The sequence below is a fragment of the Haplochromis burtoni genome, unplaced genomic scaffold (genome assembly GCF_018398535.1).
Source record: "Haplochromis burtoni strain Fernald_Lab_line unplaced genomic scaffold, NCSU_Asbu1 Contig_32, whole genome shotgun sequence".
In the NCBI taxonomy this organism is placed as follows: domain Eukaryota; kingdom Metazoa; phylum Chordata; class Actinopteri; order Cichliformes; family Cichlidae; genus Haplochromis; species Haplochromis burtoni.
This window is the reverse complement of record NW_024582393.1, coordinates 951,072-975,848: the sequence shown is the minus strand read 5'-3', so window position 1 is coordinate 975,848 and position 24,777 is coordinate 951,072. Positions and strand designations below refer to the sequence as shown.

Here is a 24,777-nt window from a genome sequence, read left to right as displayed (position 1 = left end):
ATGTTGTTGAACAGAACAAAGTCAAGAGTTTCCGTGTTAGGAATCACAGATTTTGGGGGCATATTCAGCACTCTGGTTGAACATGTTTAACAGCATTGAATAGCACCATGAAAAAGCTAGAGATTTAGAGTAAGTTCAAGAGGTTCTGAAGGGAAAGGGGGACGGCTCTCCTTTTTCGAAAGACTTCAGAAGTATCTTCTGCTGCTGACAGATGACACTGTAGACTTGGTGATGGCACCACCGCTACTATAACCACTGTAGGAATTGGACATTCCTGGAGAAGAAAGCAAAGCATGAATGTAAAGTGATGATCCATCCTCTCTATGTCATCTATTAGCTTACGTTTTATACATGATTTTTTTTTTTTTTTATAAAAAAACTTACCACCACTGCTCTGCTGCACATGGATGGTTGCACTGGCGCCTCCGCTGGCCAGTCTAATGGTTTAATAATAGAGAGTTAGTGTTTAATTTAGATATGAGTCTAATGCATGGGCCATGAAACTAAACAATTCAGTTTATCTCACCTGGATTCCTCTCCTTCCAGCAGTTTCCTGTAGGTGGCGATTTCAATATCCAGGGCGAGCTTGACGTTCATAAGCTCCTGGTATTCGCGCACCTGGCGGGCCATGTCCTGCTTGGCTTTCTGCAGAGCCTCCTCCAGGTCCCTGATGCGGAGCTTGGCGTCTTTCACTGCCAGCTCACCGCGCTCCTCGGCTTCTGCAATCTGAGCCTCGAGGTTGGCCCTCTGTGGAGAATCATGTCACGCATTCTTTAATAGTTGCCAATCTTTTTACACTATAAGGTGTACTCAGAGTAAAAGGCCTTGAAATGTACCTGTCCCTTGACAGCCTCGATCTCATTCTGAAGACGGGCAATCATACGGTTCAGCTCAGCGATTTCAGCCTTGGTTGTGCGCAAGTCATCACCATACTGTCCAGCAGAGGTCTGCATTTCCTCATACTATTATGAAAAAATACAAGGTGCATCAGAAACATAATCCAGAGAGTAGACCTTTTGTAGTGTGTATTAAAAGCAGAGAGGGGATGAGCATCAGCTTTGCTCCCTCACCTTCTGTTTGTACCAGCTCTCAGCTTCAGCCCTGCTGCGGTTAGCAATGTCCTCATACTGAGCACGCACTTCAGCCACAATAGCATCCATGTCAAGGTTGCGACTGTTGTCCATCTCCACAATGACAGAGGTGTCCTTGATCTGGCTCTGCAGCTCACGAAGCTCCTACAGAACAAATTGTTTATGGAAAAACAGTTAAGTTAAAAACAATTATTAGGGTGCAAAAAGAGAAATCACAATAAGTTGGTTAAATTAGACATTAGAAACTACATACAGCCTCATAGATAGCCCTGAGGAAGTTGATTTCATCCTGAAGAGCATCCACCTTGGCCTCCAGCTCCACCTTGTTCATGTAGGCAGCATCAACATCCTGGAAATGATGTCACATACAAACAAAAAACGGTCACTTTTACCACATCAAAAGTCACACATTTTTTAAAAAACTTAAAGGGTCATCTTGACATTTTCCCACCTTCTTCAGGAGCACAAACTCATTCTCTGCTGCTGCACGCTTGTTGATTTCATCCTCGTACCTGTTGGAACATAATGCAATACATCAGCACCTCTCCGTTTTTTATGTCTGGTCTTTAGAGGAGGTGCTGGTCGGTATATGTGTCATGTAAACACTTACTTATTCTTGAAGTCTTCAACCAGGCCCTGCATGTTCCTCAGCTCTGACTCCAGCTTGACCTTCTCATTACCCAGCCCATCGAGCTGCCTGCGGAGGTTGGCAATGTAAGCCTCAAACATGCCGTCGATGTTGGAGCGGGTGGTGGTCTGTTGCTGCAGGAGGCTCCATTTGGTCTCCAGCATCTTGTTCTGCTGCTCCAGAAAACGCACCTGGAAAACAGCACAAAATTTAAGACAAAAGATCAGATGCTGATCATTTTCATGTGTTTTTAACATTGAATCATATATGAATGTGGCTTGAGGTCTGTTTTGTGGTTTGGTTCTTTTAATTTTTAAAGAAGGGTATAATGTGCAGCACTTTTGTTATCAGATATAAAGATTGCACAACTTTACTGAGTGAGCAGCTAGACATCTATTTGACTTGCCACGCCCCAGTCACAACAGCTGTGACTCGTGAAGGCAGTTCTTCAAATGTACACTAAAAGTGTTAAAGTAAACTTTTAGGCCTTTTTATTTTGGAACACGTATCATTTTATCTTTTCCTTTCTTTAAATAATGCAGAATATTCCATGCAGATGTTTCGCCAACGTCTACGTGGCCTTGAGGATTTCTCTTATTGGGTCTGCAATTTGGCTATGAGTCATCCTACGTGCATTGTTGAAAGCCACACTGGCTCTCCAGCCATAAAAACTGGGTGTGGCAGTTAAACCACAGAAGACAAAGAATTGCAGCACTTGTTGTTTTGTGTGTCCGAGTGTCAAGGTATACCATTTACAGTTTCACACGAAGAAACCCATGACCCATAGTTCCCATCAGTGCAGACAGTATGACTGTAACATCTATATGAAGTAAAGGCTGATTTGCAGCTCTGTCCTCGTGTTGCCTATAACAACCAGGTGATAAGTGCAATGTGCAAATTGCAGACTTTGGACTATGCAGACAGAGTGCAGATAATTCCCTGTTCCCTGTGCTCGTCTGCCAAGTGAGGAATAGGCGAGTCGTTGCATTGTAATCGCCACCCATGTTTAGACAGTGGATAGATAGGCTTGGACGGGGCTATAAGCCAGCTGTTATTCAGAGCAGATTTTAAATGGAGCTGCTAGTTTAAAATCAACTCTGTCATGACCTCTGACAGAATTGAGGTTTTCAAATGCTTCTCTAATCGCAAAGGCTGTAAGACACTGGTGAATACACCACCCAGATAAGAGTCACAACTGCCTTCCTTTGTCAGTTCTGCTAATGTCAAGAGCATATTTGCATTTTGAGTATGGTACTCGTCTGAAAACAGATTGCCATTAGTGTGCTAGACAATTCACTTACTTTTAACTTTCTAATTCTTTTTGTTTTCATTCACATATCCAAGATGAAAACTTTGAACTATTCACGTGTAGCAGAAGCAAGAGATAAATCTGGCCCAAGAGGCATGCAAGTTCTCTGTACCACAATAATGAGGCCTGCAGTAAATTGTACATAGAACAGGCAGTCAGACAGAGAGATCAGAGGAACAAACCTTGTCAATGAAGGAGGCGAAGCGGTTGTTCAGGGTCTTGATCTGCTCCTTCTCCTGGGTGCGGACAGCCTGGATGGTGGGGTCGATCTCCAGGTTCAGAGGAGCCAGCAGGCTCTGGTTGACTTGGACAGCAGTGATTGGTTGTCCAAGTAGTGGTTGGCTAGAAAGGCCATAACTGCTTGATGCACTTATGCTAGGAGTAAAACCCGAACCAACACCACTATATGTGGTTCTCTTGATGGAGTAGGAGCTTGAGGTGGGAACCGACCTCCTGCTGCTGCTGCTGTAGCTCACTACTGATGCTGCCTTCCTGGGTTGATACATTTTCAACTTGTTGAGCAGAAGCAAACTGACGCTGAGAAGTCTTCAAAAGGAGAGCCAAGTCCCTCTGAGTGTCTGACAGCACACTCTCGCTGCTTTTATGGCTGTACAAGCTGGTGGGAGGATCTTCACCTGCCCTCTGAGTTTGGCTTTCAAGCCTTCCCTCCACCTCAGCTTACACGCTTCTTGCTCTCAATGACAGGAGTGGCCAGTCTTGTAAAACAGGTAGGGAGGGATTGTCAGGGAGATAAGCCTGGACACACCCTGCAACAGGACAAGGGAGAAGGAGCAAACAAGTAACGCAGAGCCAAGTGAAGTGGAATAAAAAAAACAACAAAGAAAACCTTTTATGTATTCTCTATGTTTATTATTGCATCCACTGAAGCAAAAGATAAAAATTAGAATCACAGTCAAAATATATCACAAAATACATAAACTTATACACTACCAACACACATGTAGTCTTGATATGTACATTCTTTCATATAAACTAGCTTTCTCCTCTCTTATCAAAGCATGCACATATATTCCAACCACTGACAAACAAATCACCAAAGTAAGCTTTACTCAAATTATGACTCTTTGTCTCATTACTGCATTCCTTCCTTCCTTTATGTCCTTATGTGAATCTGAGTATTGCTACTTCCTTATGTCTATTTAGCAGATGCAATCAGGTTAATATATTTAAGTGTGACATGTGTCATGCTGCACATACCATACTTTTCCTTTGCTAAATTTATATGGCAATATCTTACATACCATAACAGTTACTGATTAGTTCTTAGTAACACCTTAACATAAAGCACTGGATCAGACCATACAATGGTCCAAAAGTTGTAAAAAAAACAAACAAAAAAAACCCATCATTATATATTAATTAGATGAAGCTGGCTCCACCCTAACTACTGTTTAAGTTGTGTAAGCTTTTCACTGACATCATAACAAAATGCATCAATAAATTACCAAAATTTGGATGGTGCTTGTACGGCCGTATGTGCTATTTTATCACTAGTATTCACTTCGTTTGTATTGTCCTCTCTGATCAAAACTACGATTAAATCATTCGAAGTCAAGATCAGTTTTAGGAAGCACAAGAAAGTGACTAAAATTCTCATGAACAATGAAATCTTTTCAGCAGTAATGACATTCATGAAACACTTGTTAGAGAGTATAGGCCAGAATACGTAGCTGAGATGTGCACCAGCGGTTTGACTACTGTCCCTGGCATCAAGGTAGCATTGGAAGCATTGCCAAACAAATCATTTCCCAACCAATCATCCTAACAGCATTATAGGAACCTGATATTTAGCAAGTTTGTATTTCCATATTCACCCAATTATAACAGGCTAAATTCATGAGCAGTTGAATGTACCAGTGGCCATTCTAGTATAACAGATCTACCACCGCAGCCATACATGGTCTGGTACGTGGAGTCGAATAATATTACCATCTATGATTGCCATTTGTAAAGACATTTGTCATGATTCAAAACAAATGGCCCAGCCTAGTGTTGCTAGTTTTCTAGAGAGAAATGTTTGCGTCTAAAAGAATAGCGTGCTGTTAGCATTGCTGTTAGCATTGTGTTAGCATTGTGTTAGCATGCTGCACAGTACAGCATAGTTATAGCTATAGCAAAATAAATGTCCACACAGTCCTTAAAACAAGTTTTAAAAATATACTGCATATAGTTCACTACATGCAAATGCAAATGAGGCATCTGCATCACAACAGAAACAATAAGAATCCAACATGAAACTGCACTCACTTCAAACAATCTTTTCCTGTAGTTACAATTAAAAGTGCATGTAATCATTGTGCATCTAGTTAAATACACATTTGCATTGGACTTGTTTGCTTTTACACTGTTTTGCATTTTGAATACTGATTCTAGACATCTTAACTCATCTGTGTTATCAGTACTTACGCAAACCTGAGAGATTCAAGCATGGATTACTGCAAAGAAAGGAATAAACTTCAAGAATAAAGTATTATTTAGTCAAATGCCTCAGGCAGAGTTCAACATAAGTGCTGCCAGAACATTGTTGTATAAAATAATGCTTTACGCTTATAGTTTGTTCTTCCTTGTTCGACTGAAAATAATCTGCTCCATGAATCAGTAATGTGCATTCAAGATTGAGTGGTTGTTTTTTGTGCTTACTTGACCGCACCCACCGCTCCCATACTTAAACACTGACACACTAGTTTCTCACCTCTGTACCTTTGTGGGAGAGGTCTGCATTCTTTTTCATTCTTCCCCAACTTTTCACATGCACATGCCTTTAATTTCTACCGTGGTGTGGAATTTACTCTAAAAGTTCAACTAGCTGCTGCCCAGCTGTGATTCTGAGAAAATGCATGTTCCACTCTTGTATCTCACTGAATTCAAACAGTTGCATTACAGTCAGTTAGAGACCCAGGATTATGTTACCTGCATAAACAGATCAGTTTCAGTGCTGTCTCTAATGCTGTGCGGTATTTTCACAGCAATTCTCAGCGTGCAAACTTGAGTGCCAATAAGTCAACCCACACAGTAGGAATCACCAAACAGGGTGGGGCCCTGGTATCTGGTCCAAACAATTGTTTCATTGAGATATTTGATAAACAGGAATTAGGAGTGGTGCAGTTCCAGTAGAAAAGTAAAGACAAAAATAAAAAATTCAAATAAAATCTTGATAAATGTAGCAACAAAGTGATCACGACAGATCACTATCGCTATACGTTTTGTCTGTCCTTGTTTAAAATGTCATCAGCCATGACCCATCACACAATTAAATTTTGTCACACAATTGTCACAATTAAAAAGCTCAAGCTGGTCAAGTCTGAGTAATCTGAAGTGCAAAACCCAAAACACTGAAGTCAGGCTTCCTGTGAAGATGTATAAAGCCTTTAAAATGAGTTAAAATGTGTCAGTGTTATTTCTTTTGGGCTTCAAGAACTGTGACCAACTCTTTATATGTGTCCAGGCTCTAAAAACCTGTCTCCACCCACTCTGAATGGCTTTCTCGTGCCTGTCTTATATACTTGTGAAGGAACAAACTATCAGAGCATAGCTCAGTAATTATGGGGAGTTCAGTAACAGCGCCATTCCAGCTGCACACCTGACTGACGGAACATGTGATAGGCTGCAAGTTATGGTTGAATAAAGGTCTCAAAACATTTAAAAAGTGCCATTGTGAAGTGATATAATTTTATATCTCATAAACAAAAAAAAACTACGGCACATAGTATAACCTAGTTTCTGGAATTCCCTTTTGTACCACTGTAGTATGTGTGACCAGGGTGTGGACAGTTTTACACTGTGAAGGTGTGGTTTGGTAGGCTATGCCTCTTCATACTGACTTTTTCAATAAGGAATCAAATGGAGTGAATGAAAGCTATGTTCAATCTGTGAATGCAGTGCACATTTGAGATGAGTATCTAACTAGTACTGTAAGTTGCATTGCTGTATCCCATTTAAGGCAACGCATTTTACTCTTTCTCTCAACATACTAACAAAACTGAACATTTATGTTCAGGCTGGGGGAGTTGATTTCAGAAGTTGTTCCCACCTCACCACATTGAAACATTTTATTAGGATCACTTGGTGACACATGTTAACTAATAGGTACGCTGCTGCATGGTTAGGACAACAACTACATCCATAAAGCAGCATCTAGGCAGATGAGGTGGCATAAAATTTGAATCTGAGTATTGCTACTTCCTAGTCTTACTAGATACAACAACATGTTCATTTTCTACATTATGATCCCTAGTCAAGTCAAATATATTAAAAAATGAAATGTTTCAGGTTGTAATTGAAAATCTGCTAAACATGCAACCTTCTCTGTTTATTACTCATGTCCAGTTCAAAGAAAAGTTTGGTAGTAAAAGTGAAGCACAAAACAAGGAACTCCACTTCTGAAGAGCCGAAACGTTACCTGCATTTTCTTTTTCTTGTTAATGTGATCTAAACTTTCCATTGTTGTTTTGAAGCTTAGCCTCTGGCCTTGCCTCTAGCTGCAGAAAACCTGCTGAGCAGCTATGCCTTGCATCTTGTTAGTTTGAACTCAGTTCTTTTCTTAACGCACTTAACAAATTGCATTCTCTTTCGTCAAGCTGGAATGGACGCTCATAATTATTTTGTCGCTCCTTTTAATAATTAAAACAATTGCTGGTCCTTTTACTTTATTTACTTTTAGTTTATCAGATCACTATATCTGTCCACTGTGGGTGAGATAGTCATCTTCATGTCTGATGTGACTTTGGGTGGAGCACATTCCTGTCAAAATAAGCAGGTTGTGAAAGTCTGATTAATAAGTCTAATCTTTACGAATTCTTGAGTCTGTGACCAAGGAAACAGTTGTGCAACAGTTTCACCAGTTATAAAACTATTTTGAGTTTTTCAGAGAGGTGATACCAAATTCTTCGTATGGTGGTTTTTAATAGTAAAAACCACCATGCATGACATCCGCCCACAAAAAAACGAATTATAATTATGCATGCCCTTGTGTCTTTTATTTACATTCTTTACCCAGATATCAACCTTTAGATTATGTTTAACGTGCCTGCATACATACATATTTTACATACAGATTTGCATTTAAACCACTGGGTACAGAAACATCAGCAAGCTACATCGACCTTTGATGTTAAGTAGACTTACAACAAATATAGAATTAACTGTGTGTTAGTGTTAGAGCCCAGGGTTCGGGGGGTCCAGAGAAACTTGGCCGATACACCTGAAGTCAAACAAAGTCACCACCCATGCTAGGATAGCATCATCATGAAAGATTTGTTGTGCATAAGCAAACCAGGAAGTTACACAGAGCTGTCTAAGAAGCATTTAGTAACCTGGTAAATACTTGCATTTATAGCATTATGTGATAAAATGTGATACAAATGCATACCTAGCAAAGCATTAATGTGGATATTCATTTCATAGTAAATATTGGTACTCATGAATAATTTAACCTCTTGATTACTGTGAAATCCAAAGAAATTCATTAAGACACTGCCACAAGTTGACCTGTTGAACGAATATTTGTACCACTCTGTATATTAGCATACTGATAAAGTATGCTCATATAAACAGCTAATTTGTGATGTTCTCTCTTCTCTCTGCAACAGAATTAATAAAGGATGTACATCTGTCTCTCTCACTTCTATACCAACAGATATTCACACTTGTCTGATCACTTTAATCCAGATCTGAAACAGGGTCACGTTTCTTCATTTGTGACTTCAGTGTCTTTGTACAGCACCACAATTACTCTATGTTAAGCACATTTCTTTCCATGTTATAGAATTGCACACATTTTCTGTCCTGTGCTCTGCAATGTTCATTTGTATTCTCGCTAGAAAATTATCAAAGCCTTATGTATTAAGTGGACTTTACAATCAAATGTAAACTATTGACTAAACATGAAAGGAATAGTGGACATAAAAGAGAGAAGCCAAAACCTTTGGACACATCAATGGCCCCCTTTGTGCTTGCTTTGGCTTAAGTTTGTGGGTGTGTTCTTTAGGAGGGAGTGATGTCGCCCTGAATTTTACTCTTAGGCCTCAGAATTTCACCACCTGGAAAAAAAAAAAAATCAAGGTGCACACCCTTACAACACAGCACAAGCCACAAGTCATGCATTGAAATATCTTGTAGATGCCAAACCAGGAGAATGTGGTTAAACTGGGACACATTTATAAAGGTTAACGCAACAAAGCGATGCTAAGATGCTAAGCTGCATTGCAGAGCTGCTGCTGTTCACAAAGTTCTCACAGTCACAATGTTGACAGTTTGTTGGCATGCTAACACACGCTCAGACATACCCACGCAGTTCAGTAAGACATCACCAAGAGATATTGCTTTACAGTTTTGGACTTTAACATTTTAACTTGTAGTGTACACACATGCACGCGCACAGAAACACACAGAGACGTGCTCAAAAACCACCTTACTACTGTTGTAGGCACGCATGGGAACTCTGGCACAAACGGCAGCCTAACTCGATGACTCACCCTTTGTCGCACCGGGAAGAAAGTTGTCTAGCCAAATGAAAGCCTAGCAACCAGCTCATTTGCTTGTGGGCATTTGAAAACACCTGCTTTTGCATGATGTCACAGACAGTACCTGCACTGTCTGTTTTCTCATTTCTGTTCTATTTTCTTTATGTTGTTTCAACAGTTGTGCCACAACTGAACAGCATCAGTTCTGTCTGAGGTGATGAACAAATATAAACTGTACGCGCGTCTGTGTGTGTCTTTCTGTCTCTCTGTGGGTGTGTGGGTTTGTGTGTGACAGATCAAATTTCAAAGCAAGCCGCTACAAAATCCAACTGACTTTTGTGATCGCCCAAACTTTCAAACTCTTTCAAACTTTCAGTTCGCCTACTAGACCTACCAACTATCGGTATTCCCAGCAGCCTTAGCAGTTGTTTTGCTGCAAATCTTAATATGCTAAGAGGTTTAACAAATATAACAAAGTTGTCATATATTTAACCGTTATATTAACCCTCAGCATGTTTGGATTTTCATAGTGCATGCCAGTACTATTTATTTCACAGCAGTGCTGCTTGTAACTACAGCCTCACAGGCCTGCACACCTGGCTGGCCTGACCCTTCTGTTTGTTTAGACTGAGCATTCGAGCAGCGCCTCTCCCATTTATCAGAGTTAAGAAAGTCACAGTGGAGTTGCAGCAAGCTCTGGTTGAATGTCCGGAAATCAGAAAAGGTTGAGCCTGACTCAGCCTTTTGCATTACATACAACAGTGCCACTGTGTGATTTTTTTCCCATTATTTTGCTTTGCACATGGGTCATTCCATCTCAAATCATTCCATTTTTGGAACACGTTCTGATCGACCAGCAATAATTTGCCTAATAATATGCTGCTGTCCAAAGTTTGGACATATGAAATGATTGATGTGAATATGTGTGATATTAATGAGTTTTTTGGGTTCATTGAGAACATGGTTGTTGTTCAATAATAAAATTATTCCTCAAAAATACAACTTGCCTAATAATTCTGCACTCCCTGTATTTTGCCTGCAGCACGCACATTCTGAGGACACCACCCGCCCGATCGGAGGTGGTTCAGCACCGTTAGTGTCCTCTCAGTGACTCAATTCAGCACATTACACAAGGCAAGCACCGACCTCAGCCTCCTTATCAATCATTACCTTGAATAGAGAGCAACAGAATTTACTCCTATACGCTCTTCACATACACTGAAACCTACAGGTTAACTCAAGTGTGTGTGGCTGTGCAGGTAAACTACAGTCAAACACACGCAGTCAAAGGGTGACACCTCACTCTCCTCTCACAGAGTAAACTGTGCTAGCCTTCCCTATTCATAGAGAATTAGAACCATCATGACATCATGATTTGAGGCTGAATATGTTGGACTAATAATGACTTCATGCAAGAATTTACTGTTTATTATTTTCATACCGTGTTGTACAAGTTTGAGCATGTTGGGGTTTAAGCAGGTGAAATGAACAGGAATATCCTTTAATAGCCATATATAGTAAAACTAACTCATGAGTGTATTTCCTGTCATCACACAAACAACATTCTTTCACCATAACTCATGCTGGGTGATGTGTTGCCGTCTACTGTTATTATTACTGTATTGCCTAGCAACCACTTTCTCATCATTGCTTACACGTCTCCTCTATAATGTCTGTTGCGTAGCTTGTGGTGTGTGTTTGTATGTGTGTGCCTGCACTCACACACATACACACTTGGGCGTGTTTATAGTGATAATTCAGATAGCACCTAGTGTAAATGTTACAGTAAATGAGGGGCTGGAATAAGAAAATTGTAGCATTCAAACAGAAGCCTGCTTGGCATATACCCGCAGAGTTGCCTGTTTGAACAAGTAAAAGAGAAGCGAGGAGATACCATCAAACCTCCCAGCACTTTTAGCCTCATACACTGTGAATGCCAGCTTTGATAGTAGTAAATTATTAACTTGTGCTCATAAAAGACACTCTGCCATCAGGATGCCTGTAGTTTGCTGATTATCAGCGCTTAAATGACACTAACGCTAAACCTATGGCCTTACTTCACATAATAACAAGCAAATATTAAAACCCATGCTGAAATATAGTTCAATAAATCTGCCAAAACAAATATAATGCAGTCTTTTAGGTAGCGATGATGAAAAACAAGACATTTTAATGGGGGTTTTTGTAAGAAACTATATTACTTACTCCAAACTTGCAAATAAAGAAAGATGAGGTTGCCCCATCTACAGGAAGATCATTTCAGGGAATTATGATCATATATGGTTTCACAACATGAATTTTTCAAAACAAGCATTTTGTGCTAAGTAGAGGGAGATTGAATTTAAGAAACCGTATGTCTCTGTGGGTCATCTCTGAGTACTCCAGCTACCGCCTACAGACCAAAGACTTGCACAGGATTAGGTTTCCCGGTGATCCTTAATTGGCCTTAGGAGTGGCCTTGTGATTGTGAATGGTTGTCTGTCTCTCCGTAATAGCCCTGTGACAGACTGGTGACCTTTGTATGGTGTACCCCGCCTCTCAGCATATGATAACTGGGATCGGGCATCCAATGTGAAATTCTGCCAAATCAAATGTGCGCCACTACCCGCTGTGGCGACGGAGCAGCTGAAATAACCATTCTTTCTTTTATGCAACACCAGGAAACGTTCATTAGACACACCCGTGAATACTTTGGAGTGAAAGTTATGTGTGAGACCCAGACACAGATTAACACAAAGAGAAATACTTCTGTTTCTCTATCAGAGGACATCAGTGATTAAGGGTGGAGGGGAGGCCCACACCTTAATTATCTCACCATGAGTGATTTACAGACAGATCAGAATTTGAACATGCAGAACAGCTCTTCATGCATGAACTACCTTGAATAAATCAGTAACCATAATCAATATGACTGTCCTGCATCTCAGGGACATCCATCCATCCATTCGCTTCCGCTTATCCTTTTCAGGGTCGCGGGGGGCGCTGGAGCCTATCCCAGCTGTCATAGGGCGAGAGGCAAGGTACACCCTGGACAGGTCGCCAGTCTGTCGCAGGGCTAACACACAGGGACAACTTTTTAATATTATCTTCTGGCATACCTACACACCATTTCTGTCAACACACAATCAAACTTTGCTAACTAAACACATGCTCTTACAAAGAGGGGTTTAGGAAAACAACATAACCATTGAGAACCAAAACAATACAACTTAATCTGCATGCAAATAAGCAAAGAATATTTGGCCTTTAGTTGTTGTTTTGTGGATTCATCACTAGCACAGAACAAACAGAAAACCAGTCTGTGCTGTTATCACCAGAAGTAAAAATTTAACTGTAGAAAGATCTTCTGACATTCCTCCATTCTCAGAGCTACACACCCAATCATAATTGGTGGTTGCCTTCAGGGAAAGATGCTCAGTTCTGTCAATACAGGGTTCGAACCAAACTTGTTCCATCTTACAAGTTGGTGCTGCTGTCAGTTGCCCCAGAGTTATGCAGCAGTTTAACCAAAGCGTCCTTTTCCTTCTGCCTTCTACAGATGCCCCGCAGGGAGTGAACAACTTTTCAGTCTGCATCAGTGAAAAATGACAGCTGACAGCCTTGTTAAACCAGGTAACTTTTCTGACATGTCAGTAAACCAAACATAAGAATGCTTTGGATGGCTGAGAGGGGTGCAGTGAAGGTGTGAATGACATATTGTGCTTGCTAAAATCACTTTTACTAGGCCAACACTGGCCCAATTAAGCTGATTATACACCTGTTAATTAATAAGGATAAAATCTCTGCGACAGGCTGGTGACTTGTCCACCCCGCCTCTAGAGCTGCGGTAGTTGGAATAGGATGCTGAATTGGACAAGCAGAAGAGGATGTATGTATGCATGGATGGATGGATGAGAAAGTGTTGCAACAAATACAAATTTACAATTAAGGTGATTTTCCATTCATCCATTCATTGTCTTCCACTTATACAATTTGGGTTTGCAAGAATGGGCTTGATCCTATCTCAGCTTACACTGAGATATCCTGTGGGGGTAAATGGTAAATGGCCTGTATTTGTATAGCGCTTTACTAGTCCCTAAGGACCCCAAAGCGCTTTACACATTCAGTCATCCACCCATTCACAAACTGGTGATGGCAAGCTACATTGTAGCCACAGCCACCCTGGGGCGCACTGACAGAGGCGAAGCTGCCGGACACTGGTGCCACCGGACCCTCTGACCACCACCAGGAGGCAACGGGTGAAGTGTCTCGCCCAAGGACACAACGACCAAGACTGTCCGAGCCGGGGCTCGAACCGGCAACCTTCCGATTACAAGACGAACTGCCAACTCTTGAGACACGATCACCCCGTACAGAGAGACAGACAACCTTTCACACTCACAATCACACCTATGTTCAATTTAGAACTGGAAAGAAGCCATTCAAGATCCAAAAAGTTGAGGGTCTGGGCCAGGATTAAATCAGTGCAATGAAAATTCATTTGGTACCTGCAAGAAATTGTCACAATGCAATGTGAGTGTCCTGCATCATGACCCGAAGAAATAATATCTTCAGAAAGCAGTACCTGCTGCAGGTGCGTGCCTCAGTTTAACAAAAGAAAAGAGGCACACCTCTAGCAGGCATCCAGAATATTCACCCTTGCTTTTTGTTGATGTGGATCCTCTATCTGTCAGTCACCTCCACCCCAAGACTGCAGAGGCATTAAGACCTGTTACCCAAGTTGAATAGCAGGTCTTTTTTATAGTAAAGAAACAAATCTGAAACGTTATGTGTCAGAACTTGTACAGACAAATTCTAGATGAGACTAATTGTTGTAGCGATTACCCAAATTGCCGCTAGTGTGGTTTTAGAGAGCCGAGACTACTAAATCTGTTCACTTCCCTAAATCATAAAAACACTGGAAAGACATGATGCAAGTCATCGTGTTTCATTGCAGGCACTTGTTATAACTTGATCAGTCACCACTTCAGGCTAGATTTTTGATTTATAATGATGTCATCATGCACAATAAGTTGATTATCTTCTGAAAGCAATGCCAAAGTTTATGTCAGACATTTGAACAAGTCTGGGAAGAAAAAAAAAACTTTGTCTTTCATGAGCTAATGATCTGACTCATGGCTACTTTAGTAATCTATTTTTTTAGTAGGCTTATGCATGCCCTGTGTTTTTGTGTTGGGTTGGCTACGTGATACAAAAGTTACTTCAGGTGCATTACGAGCTGGGCATGTTGACTGAAAATTCACTGCAGTGTCAAGCTAATTCGATTAAAGCAAGTATTAGATTGCTGTTTATACTGTTTAAAGATCTCTTAATGTAACGATACAGGTTTAAGAGCGCAGTGTTACAGGATTTGCATGTATGCAGGTGGGTGGCACGGAGAAAGCATTTATTATTTCATGTCATTCAGGCGTGAACACGTTTACTCTCAAAGGAATTCAGCTGTTGGACAAGGGTGCATTCTATAGATTACATAACATAAACATAGAAATACCAACTGTGAATATCAGACATGTTCTAACCCCCTAAGCTATCTCTGACTCACACAGCCAAACACAGCAACCGACAAGTTTCTTTCATATTTCTTGTCACTATAGCCTCTCCCCACCCCTCACAGCTCGGGTGTAGGTTTCGCTTAAGCATTGGGAGGGAAATACAAGCGGGTGGAGTCTGCCTCATTTTGTGATGGAAATGTCTTTATGTAAAGAAAAGCACCTAGGTGACTTATGACTTTAATGTGTTTAATTGAGTCTCTCAATCATCCTAAATTGTTACAATATTAGGCTGATAATATATAATATAAGTCTTCTTAATTTCATGTAATTATTCTCAACAAACACACACACACACAGGCATGACTTAATGTTCTATTTTTGCTTTGCTATTATTCAGTTATTTTCTAAATGACTGCAACATGTCATTATAATTTAAAGTCATCTCTCCCATTCTCTGTTTTTGTCCTGTCTGCCCAGGCCCTCTTCTTCTTTTCTCTTTCCATCAACCCAACCGGGCGTGATGGATGACTGCCCCTCCCTGATCCTGCTAGTTTGAGGTTTCTTCCTCTTAAAAGGGAGTTTTTCCTTCTCAGTGTCACAAAGTGCATGCTCATAGGCAGTCATGTGATCTTTGGATCTTTCTCACAGATACTGCAGGGTCTTTACCTTACAGTACAAAGTGCTATGTGAATTGGCACTACAATCACTTAGCAAATACTGAGTCTCAAAACTTAGATGACTTTCAGCAAGAATAAAGTGTCCTCAGATACATTCACTGACTACTTTTTTAGGTACACTTTGCTCATACTGGACCCTTCACTCTTGAAATACTTATGTGTAAATAGTTGTGTGGGAAAATCCCAGTAGATCTACAGTTTCTGAAAAAACCATTTTTCTACATATGCCCTTGAATTGTTTTATTTTTTATGGTTTTATAGAGCTGAGGTGTTAAATGCATGAGTCTTAAATATTGAGGGGGCATGTTCAGTGCATCCATCCTGAATTCTACACCTCACACCTGTACCTTATGGTATTTCTAGGAAATGAGTGCTTTTTGTTACGGTAAGTATTTGTTTAGACATGATAAATTCTGTGCTTGTCACTCTGACAAAGTCTTTCTTCACAGGCCTGAAAGGGGTGCTGGGGCAGATATGACACAATGGGGCAGTGTCAGCGCTTTTCAACACAGCGACCTGCGGCTTAGTCAGCTTTTCCTGTTTCAACAAGAATGATGCACGTTAATCCAGCAGTACTGCTGCGAGGAGTCTGTTATTCACAGCGTACTTGCAATGTAGTACAATGGATCCTCAGGGCAGATGACACCGATTGAATGAATGTTGCAACATCACATTGAATTAATGAATTAAATTGCATCAAGGACCTGAGGTTATGGATACAGTAGCTGGTCTACAGCTTCTGGGACAGGTGGGCCAACAAATGATGCAGCGCCGTGCTGTTCTGTGTGTCACAGCAGAGTATTGCTATAGCAAAAAACATTCAGAGCAGATGGTTGCACAAGGCAATAAAATCATCACCCACTGGTTTAAGTTTCAGTAAGTACTTATAAAAAGACCAAGTATAAAATAATAAAGAACAGGCTGCTGGGTTAATAAGCATGAATAGCTCATAAAAGAAACCAGATACCACAGAGCATATACACCAGACAATATACTTGTGACCTATTCCTGGTTGGGTCTGAATTACTGAGGCCACTGGGGATACAGGACTGTCGGGGTGTGATCTGCAGTGGCGGACAGGTTAAGTTACTTTGCTTAGATTTTTCTTTCTTTTTAGCATTTTGCTATTTCAAGTTTAAGGTTTAATGTTTTAGGGTTGTATTTCACAAAGACACTGAAAGCAACTACAGCACTAAAAATTCTGTACCAGCATCCGTGAGAAAGAAACTGCTCCCGCCAGAGGTTAAGTCCACAAAATGGTTAGTTTTCATTTTCCAGCTATGTTTTTTTGCACATAGCAACAATCACTGTGTTTAATTTAACTGAGCTTGGATTTTGTTGCATTTTGACTAAGCTAGCTGCTTCCCATTGTTTCCAGGCTTAGTGCTAAGCTACACTAACTGCAGGTTGCCGTTAATATGCAGGAAGACATGGATGGTATCATGTGTTCTTATCTAACTCTCTACTAGGAAAGCAAATGAAAGTGCCCAGTGTACATTTCTCATACTCATCCTTTCAAAGTGAAACCTTATGCAGTGTTGACTAAATTCAGTTAGAGCAAAGCTGGGCATGTTAAGTTCTGGGAGGATATCTAAAGCATGATAAGCCTGAGTTTATAGCTACTACTTTCATTTCAGCTCTGCTGTTACTATGCTGTTATAAACACTGACTGTTTTTCCCAATCAGGCTTTCAAACCCTGAACATGCTCTAGTCTCTCCCTGTGTCTGGCTGCAGTACATTAAGTGTCGTGAACAGTGGGTGGGATTGTGGTATTTGCAAAGTTTTCTGTCTATAACCTCATGAGAGGCTCTATGGCCTTGGGTGGGGCACCACCACCACCACCCATAATTCATGTTCAAACCAGTTCCTAGATGGGCTCAAAGGCCTCTTAAGGAACAATGGACTGTAAGAGAAACCCTTCCTGTCCTCAGATATGTTACATGTGTTCCTTCCAAGCACTTGCAGATTCTCAACACTGTCAGCTTTAGTATGAAATGTATGTTTTAGTGGTTTGGGTTTTTTCTTTTTTTAGTTTGCTTGTTTGATGCTTGTTTTTTTCTTTTTTAGGATATGTGTTGGATTTCTTTGTTTTGGTCACACTTTATGTGAGCTTTTAGTTGGTATTAAGAGACAATATGACAGTTGCAGACATTTTTGAGGAAGGCCTAACGTTCAGTTCATTTTGTGAAAGAGAAACTCTTGAAATAGGGTGAACAAGGCAGGCTGGGACTTGCCAGGTATTCCAGGGAAAGATTTGTGTGGATTATCATCCTTTCTCATGTTAGATGTCGAAAGCCTCCTTTATCAAAAGCAGTACTTGTTTGTGTTGGAGAAAGCAACTGTTAGCAGCCGGAAAAACCAAGATAGCAATTCCCTTGAGGTGATTTCCAGTGCTTTGTAACGACTGTTCTGTGCATCTTTAAGATGTTTCTATTTGTTTTCACTTTCTTATCAAGTTAACAAACTACAGAAAAATTAACAGTGTCAGTGAATTTCAGCACAAACGCAACACAAGCACATCATGTAGATTTCTGTTTGAACGTTTATTATTGTGCAAACAGGACTCGGAAAGTAGAAGTCACGAGAACTCGTGTGGCTGCTCTTCATCACATTTTAGAGTTTAACTGCAACAGGTTTGTCACTCCCTGCTCAGCATATAATGGCCTTCTTTTAAAAGTTGTGAATTACAGGTTGGTGTGATGGCAGTGCCTCCTGTTGGTTGAAGTACACAGGGTGAAAACACAAACAATATTGCCGCCTTTTGGCTAAAAAAGTGTGGTGCAGTGAAAGGTTTAACTCTTTAGCCCTCGAAAGCCTAGTTTGAGTAGCCTTGAAGCTATATTCTTAACCTGGAGGTTTCCCTTTATTTCAGGGCTTCTTATAGAACAAACTCAAACTATTCAAACGGTCGTCAAACCACATCTTTACCTTTAATATATATTGTGATTGTCATAGGGTATGGGGAGGTTTAAGGGGAAAGAGTTAAAGTCTGGCACTGCTTCAGGTGACAGTAGAGAATTTAGAGAGTTTTTGGATATTTAAGCTCGATAAGCACCGCTGTGTTTAAAATATCTGAAGGAAAGGTGTGTTTACACTTCTTCACACATTTTTTGGGTGAAAATTGGATAATGAAAAAGAATGTGCTTTTTCTTAATCTTCAACAACAAATCATGAATTTCTCAAAACAGGATGGAAAATCACTCTTCGGCTGCAGCTTCAGCCTCCACGTGCTCCGGCTCCTTCTTCTCCACAGCCTCTGGTTCCTCGGCTGCCGCTGCTGGCTTCTCCTCCTCCACCTGCTCCTCCTCCTCCTCCTTCTTCTCTTCCTTCTCTTTTTTCTCCTCAGTCTTCATCACCACTGTCTCCGTCTTGGTGACTGTGGTGCTCTTCACTGCCGTTCCCTCGACTGCTGACGTAGACCCACTGCTTGCTTTGACTTTATCAAAGGAACTGCTGATGTAGGAAGGGATGTAGGAACTCTCCAGACCGTAGGCATTGTAGTTCACACCTACAAATTCAGAGGAAGAAGTGAGTGATTAACATTGACACATGCTAATATATCAGAGTTGATATTATGAGATTCTAACAATATAAACTGTATCCTCAGATATGATATCTAGATAAGATGGCTTCAGTCATGGCAAGGTTGTGGGCTTGTCTGACCAGTAAAATGCTCTATATAGCAACAATTAACAAAGCAGAACTAGAAATAGTTGCACATAAGTATGAACTCACAAGTCTGCTTGGACACAGTGGTCTGAATTCCAGCTGCCAACCTTTGGGAAGAAAGAAATAATAAATAAAAGACAAGAACAAGTAAAAGCATGAGTATATTGCTATGTAAGATGTAGGAGAGCATAGGTGCTCTTAGATGACCTGTTCTCCTCTCCTTCCAACAGTTTCCTGTATGTAGCAATCTCAATGTCCAGAGCCAGCTTAACATTCATAAGTTCCTGGTATTGGCGGACTTGGAGTGCCATATCCTGTTTGGCTCTCTGAAGAGCTTCTTCCAACTCTCTGATGCGGAGTTTGGCATCTTTCACCGCCAGTTCGCCGCGTTCCTCAACCTCTGCGATCTGAGCTTCCAAACTGCTTCGCTAAAAGTGGGAGAAGCCAAGCAGAGCGAGGCATTGAATTCAATGGTCTTCATAAGCCCGGCAATGCAGTTTGAATTATTACCTTAATGTCAAAACCTCAAATCATTCAAATGAACAGAAGAAAATCTCTGTCCCTCACCTGAGCTTTAACCATGTCGATTTCAGACTGGAGCCTCACTATCCTGCGGTTCATGTCAGCAATCTCAGCCCTGGTTGACTTGAGGTCTTCTCCATATCTACCCGCTGACTGCTCCATCTCTGCGTACTGGCATGAAAAGAGACAGATCATAGTGAAACTTTAAAACACAAAGTGATACTGCTGGCAGGTTTTTTGCACAATTAATTTGACATGGGGATCAGGAAATCATGTTGCAGCACTCCAACATACAGTTTGCAATCTCCAGATCCATATTGGCTTTCTGCTCTTTGACTTCTTTGTATATGAAACTTTTCAGTATGTTGCAATAAAAGTAAAGGAAATCGCCTAAGATAGAATATCAGGAGACAATAGAGGTCAGAAAAGTCAGAAAAGAGAAGGCATCCCACACCATCTGCCACAAGTAAAACTCTTGTACCATGCAGAGATTTCAAGTTCATGCTCTTCAGTTTTAAATGTTCATGAACATTAAATAAGCTTAATGGACTGTCCTCACAGATGATGATCTATTACATAATTGTGGGCTTTAGTTTCCCATAGCTTTGTGGTCCCACCTTGGTCTGATACCATGACTCAGCCTCCTCTCTGCTCCTTTTGGCAATGTCTTCATATTGGGCACGCACTTCAGCGATAATTGCGTCCATGTCAAGATTACGGCTGTTGTCCATCTCCACCACAACAGATGTGTCCTTTATCTGGCTCTGCAACTCATTAATTTCCTATGAAGGACAAAAAAGAGGGAAAAAATACAACTGATGCCTCCTGTAGAAACACTTTTTATTAGGCTGGAAGTGAAAAATGAAATGAGGTAATTACTGCATCGTAGAGCTGCTTCAAGAATTCAATCTCATCTGAAAGTCCATCCAGTTTGGCCTCGAGGTCCACTTTCATCATATATGCTGCATCTGTATCCTTTATTGGAAAAAAGACAGCACTGAGAACATTCATTGTTCATTACAGTCAAAATTTAAAAAGAGGGCATTATTTTTCCTCATGAAGGCTAATTGTAGTTTCAAGATCAAGCATTTACTAGAAAGTCTGCACAGACCTTCTTTAATAAGACGAAGTTGTTCTCACACTCATTGCGCTTGTTGATCTCGTCCTCATACCTGCAGAAAAGGAGAATTTTTTTAGTCTGTATATAAAGAAAAACAGGCAGTGTGCAATCATCATGGTGGGAAAGGTGCTTTGTCAGAACTGATAGCTCCATAAGTTAATATGGAAATGGTTCCATAAGTTACCATCTTTGCCTAATATGTGAAAAATCCCAGAGTCTGCCAGGGCAAACATGCAGATCTGTGTGCTGTGGCAATCCCTCCTGAATAAAGGAGCAGCTGTTTAAATCATAAGCTATTCTAGTAAGAAAACCTTCGTGAATACATGTGGTGCTGACAGTGAATATTAACTGTCAATATTCAGGGTTATTGTTATTTTTGCTCCACCACACTGCAAATGATTATTTTTATCTTCTTATCCGCTCTATCTTGTTGAAACTTTGGGTTCCTGACAGGAAGTTAAAAATAGCTCTGCAGGCTTTCTAAAAGCCAAACTGCACAAGTCTAGGAAAATTTGGAAAAAGAGTATCGTTGGCAGTTTAAGACTTTCCCAAATCTCGGACAAATAAAGCATGCCTTATGCTTGAGTGCAAGATTAAAGTGAAAAATCTCAACTCCACCCACTTGGTTTTAAAGTCCTCCACCAGGCCCGTTACGTTATGCAGGTCCGACTCCAGTTTGACTTTTTCGTGACCCAAGTTGTCCAGCTGCTTGCGCAGGTTGGCAATGTAGGCCTCGAACATAGCATCGATGTTTGAGTGAGATATGGTCTGCTCATGCAGAAGTTTCCATTTGGTCTCAAGCATTTTGTTTTGCTGTTCGAGGAAGCGTACCTGAAGATTGAAAGGTGGATGAATGCTTAGTAAGAAAAAGGAAGGAAACATGTAATGGGCAGAAACGTGTGGGTGTATGTGATGACTGAAGCTCTGACTTGGTGGATGAAAAAAAACAATGGGGGAGTTACACAAATATCAAAACCTTTCCATAGAAAACAATAAATAATGGAGTGGTTGGTCTCTGGGATATGTGGTGGATAGGGTGGGTGTGACTGAAGAGTTTTGTTTGAATCCAAAACATACAGAGATTAACTGAAAGGAAAAAATGAGTAACCAGACTTCTCTGGCCTCCAGCTGCTTCTATCTGTCACAGCAAATACTCCAATCTCAAGTTTAACCCACTGTGTTGCGTTTCAACACGAAGTGGCACTGTTTCTCACTTGCCACACAGCTTGCCCCTTTTACAGCTCTTTCATTAAGCGTCATGACCTTGGGTGGGGTCTGTGCTACCACTCAGCAAACACAGGAGAGGCAGACTGCTGTTTGTGGGTGTGCCATATCACACCAGTGCGCATAGGAGTGGACAAGTGAGCTGTGTTTTACAAGCAGGAGAATTACCCTCAGCGTGATTGATTTTTATATCAACTTCTGTCCCACCCTGCTCTCCTGAAAGCTTTGTGAACCTTAGTCTGTTTATGGGTTTCAGCGACAGATAACGAAAGAATGTGGTCTCTGGTGGTGAAAATTCAGGTCATAAACATTGAAAATAAATGAGATTGAAAATAAATAAATGAGATTTTCCAAACGGGATTCTGTTCGGTAGACACCTGACACTTCGCTCTCTACTTTCACAACCACTCGTTTTGCAGAATATTGCTCGTATGGGGAATGCACTCCTTTGAGCAAAATTCATCTGCTCTTCATCCCACTCCTGTACTCTGTATCCAGGTTGATCCTTTTATCTGAGCTCTATGATCTCGCCTGAGAGTGAAAACACTGGAAGCAGGAAAGCCATTAAGCAAACCAGGCAATATTCCCAGCAGACTGTATAGATGGCACATTGTTATGAAGTTTTGACAGGGAATGACTTAAGGATGATCTCTTCTGTGAAATGAAACTTCTTTCATCTTTCACTTATTTTGGCTTGTAGCGTATCTCTGCAGTTTGTCTGTGCTGTTCTGCTACTGCCGTCACATTCAGTTCCACCCCAGCACTCCTGTCACTTATAGAAGTGTGGATTGTTTGCTGTTGGTGTTTTGCAGTTTGTATGTGCTTTTCTGCAGCATGAATTTCAAACACAAGATTTCACATTTCATTACAACCTCGACTGACCTTGTCGATGAAGGAAGCAAAGCGGTTGTTCAGGGTCTTGATCTGCTCCTTCTCTTCAGTACGGATTGCCTGGATGGTGGGGTCGATCTCCAGGTTCAAGGGAGCCAACAGGCTCTTGTTCACTGTCACTGCTGTGATGGGGGCCACAAATTCATTGGCCATGCCACCTGCTACACCTCCACCAAAGCCTGAATATCCAAACTCTACGCCACCTAATCTTTGTCCAGATCCCCCAGCGGCAAACCCACCGACCGTCTTACAGCCCCCAACACCCACAGCTGCACCACTGCTGCCCACTCCTCCATATGAGCTGCGGACAGCGTAGCTCTGCCTAGCACTCCCCACACCATGACCTCCATAGCCAGAGAAGGAGCGGCTGCTGAAGCCCTGCGTTGGGCTTCTGGGTGAGGACACAGTGGAGTAGGCGGTGGTCTTCACAGCTCTGACAGACATGGTGTAGGAGGAGGTCTGTAGCACTGAGGTTTTGTGAGAGGAGAGACTGCTGAGAGGAGAGTCAGGCAGACAGATCCACCCTGGTCCTGTGTACTATTTATTAGAGTAGGGGAGGAACCCTGCTGAGGTGCGATTGGCTGGTGTCCTCAGTAGGGGAGTGAAGGATAAGGGGGGAGAAAGAGCAAGAGGGGGAGAGATGAGGGAATGTCAGGGGAGAAAATTGCATCATGTTACACTTTTACAGCACATTAAAAGCACAAGAATTACGTAATATCAGAATGCCTTTTATATATATAAAAAAAGGTTTCCAGAGCTTCTGCTTTCAGAAGCTCTGGAAACCTGGAAAACAACCTTTGTGAAGTTGCATTTTCCATGCTTCATAGTTACAGTTACATTAAAATTATTTTGCAACCAAGTTTACTTCACATGCTTTAGTCACACCTTGGACACATACAATCTACATCCTCATTGTATTTTACACATACTTATACACACACACAGCAAACACTGGGTATAAGGAACATGTACACCACTTTATGAGCTTCCCTTCCACTTTATAACACCTCTGACAGGCTGTGATATATGGCAAAGTAAACTGTGCTTGGACAGTATGATGCCCTCTCCTAGCTGGCGGGCATCGACTGTGTAAACCCAGCAAAACAACTGCAGATTTAAAACATTGAATATGTTCCACCACTTTTTTGTCTTTGTATTTTTTGAAATATGTCTTTTAACATTTTATACCAAATGTTTTGTTACCTGTTGGACCAGATTTGTGCAAATGTGCAGCTTGCACAAAGAAACTATGTAATGGGCTGGGTGTTTCATTATCAGCAATAATTACCACCGATCTATGCTATGTACACACACACATTGATAAACATTCCTTCTGTGTTTGCGCTTCACCTGCTGATATACACACATCCATCAACTCCATCAATTCACGTTGTGGAAATCTTCATTGATTTATCACTTGGCAGATTTATGACTCACAATCTTTTCAGGGCATTTCAATGGCTGTTGCCTAATTTAACCAGAATAACCCAACGTCTTCCCTCTACCAACATTTTTAGCAAACGTCTGTTCTTTGTTTTTCAGGTTTTATCTGTCAGGGAGGGAAAAAAGACCACCTATTTATGAGCTCATGGAAAGAGAGAAATCCCATGGTACACTGCCATGTGCAAAATAAATGTGAACAGACACAAGGGGGTACATCTTATGGAAAGT

The 24,777-nt window shown here is 41.1% G+C and overlaps 2 protein-coding genes across 2 annotated transcripts; both read right to left on the bottom strand.

Moving 5' to 3' along the window:
- Nucleotides 1-55: 55 nt before the first annotated feature.
- Nucleotides 56-3,633, bottom strand: LOC102309789 (keratin, type II cytoskeletal 8). Its single transcript, XM_005918562.3, has 9 exons — nucleotides 3,211-3,633; nucleotides 1,702-1,910; nucleotides 1,543-1,603; nucleotides 1,345-1,440; nucleotides 1,071-1,235; nucleotides 837-962; nucleotides 527-747; nucleotides 385-437; nucleotides 56-274 (listed from the first exon to the last, which is right to left on the bottom strand). The coding sequence occupies exons 1-9, from the start codon at nucleotides 3,532-3,534 to the stop codon at nucleotides 186-188; spliced, it is 1,344 nt and encodes a 447-aa protein (XP_005918624.1). The 5' UTR covers nucleotides 3,535-3,633; the 3' UTR covers nucleotides 56-185.
- A 14,571-nt stretch (nucleotides 3,634-18,204) lies between these two features.
- Nucleotides 18,205-23,646, bottom strand: LOC102310094 (keratin, type II cytoskeletal 8). Its single transcript, XM_005918563.3, has 9 exons — nucleotides 23,098-23,646; nucleotides 21,614-21,822; nucleotides 20,983-21,043; nucleotides 20,751-20,846; nucleotides 20,489-20,653; nucleotides 19,917-20,042; nucleotides 19,557-19,777; nucleotides 19,416-19,456; nucleotides 18,205-19,188 (listed from the first exon to the last, which is right to left on the bottom strand). The coding sequence occupies exons 1-9, from the start codon at nucleotides 23,548-23,550 to the stop codon at nucleotides 18,878-18,880; spliced, it is 1,683 nt and encodes a 560-aa protein (XP_005918625.1). The 5' UTR covers nucleotides 23,551-23,646; the 3' UTR covers nucleotides 18,205-18,877.
- Nucleotides 23,647-24,777: the final 1,131 nt, after the last annotated feature.

What these genes read in the sequence shown, in the direction of transcription:
- LOC102309789 (XM_005918562.3), bottom strand. Translation starts at nt 3,534, where the DNA reads ATGTATCAACCCAGGAAGGCAGCATCAGTAGTGAGCTACAGCAGCAGC. An exon ending in AGTTTGTGCTCCTGAAGAAG is followed by an intron (nt 1,441 to 1,542) that starts GTGGGAAAATGT and finishes CATCATTTCCAG; the next exon opens with GATGTTGATGCTGCCTACAT. An exon ending in TCGAGGCTGTCAAGGGACAG is followed by an intron (nt 748 to 836) that starts GTACATTTCAAG and finishes GATTCTCCACAG; the next exon opens with AGGGCCAACCTCGAGGCTCA.
- LOC102310094 (XM_005918563.3), bottom strand. Translation starts at nt 23,550, where the DNA reads ATGTCTGTCAGAGCTGTGAAGACCACCGCCTACTCCACTGTGTCCTCA. An exon ending in GTGGAGGACTTTAAAACCAA is followed by an intron (nt 21,044 to 21,613) that starts GTGGGTGGAGTT and finishes CCTTTTCTGCAG; the next exon opens with GTATGAGGACGAGATCAACA. An exon ending in ACTTCGTCTTATTAAAGAAG is followed by an intron (nt 20,847 to 20,982) that starts GTCTGTGCAGAC and finishes TTTCCAATAAAG; the next exon opens with GATACAGATGCAGCATATAT.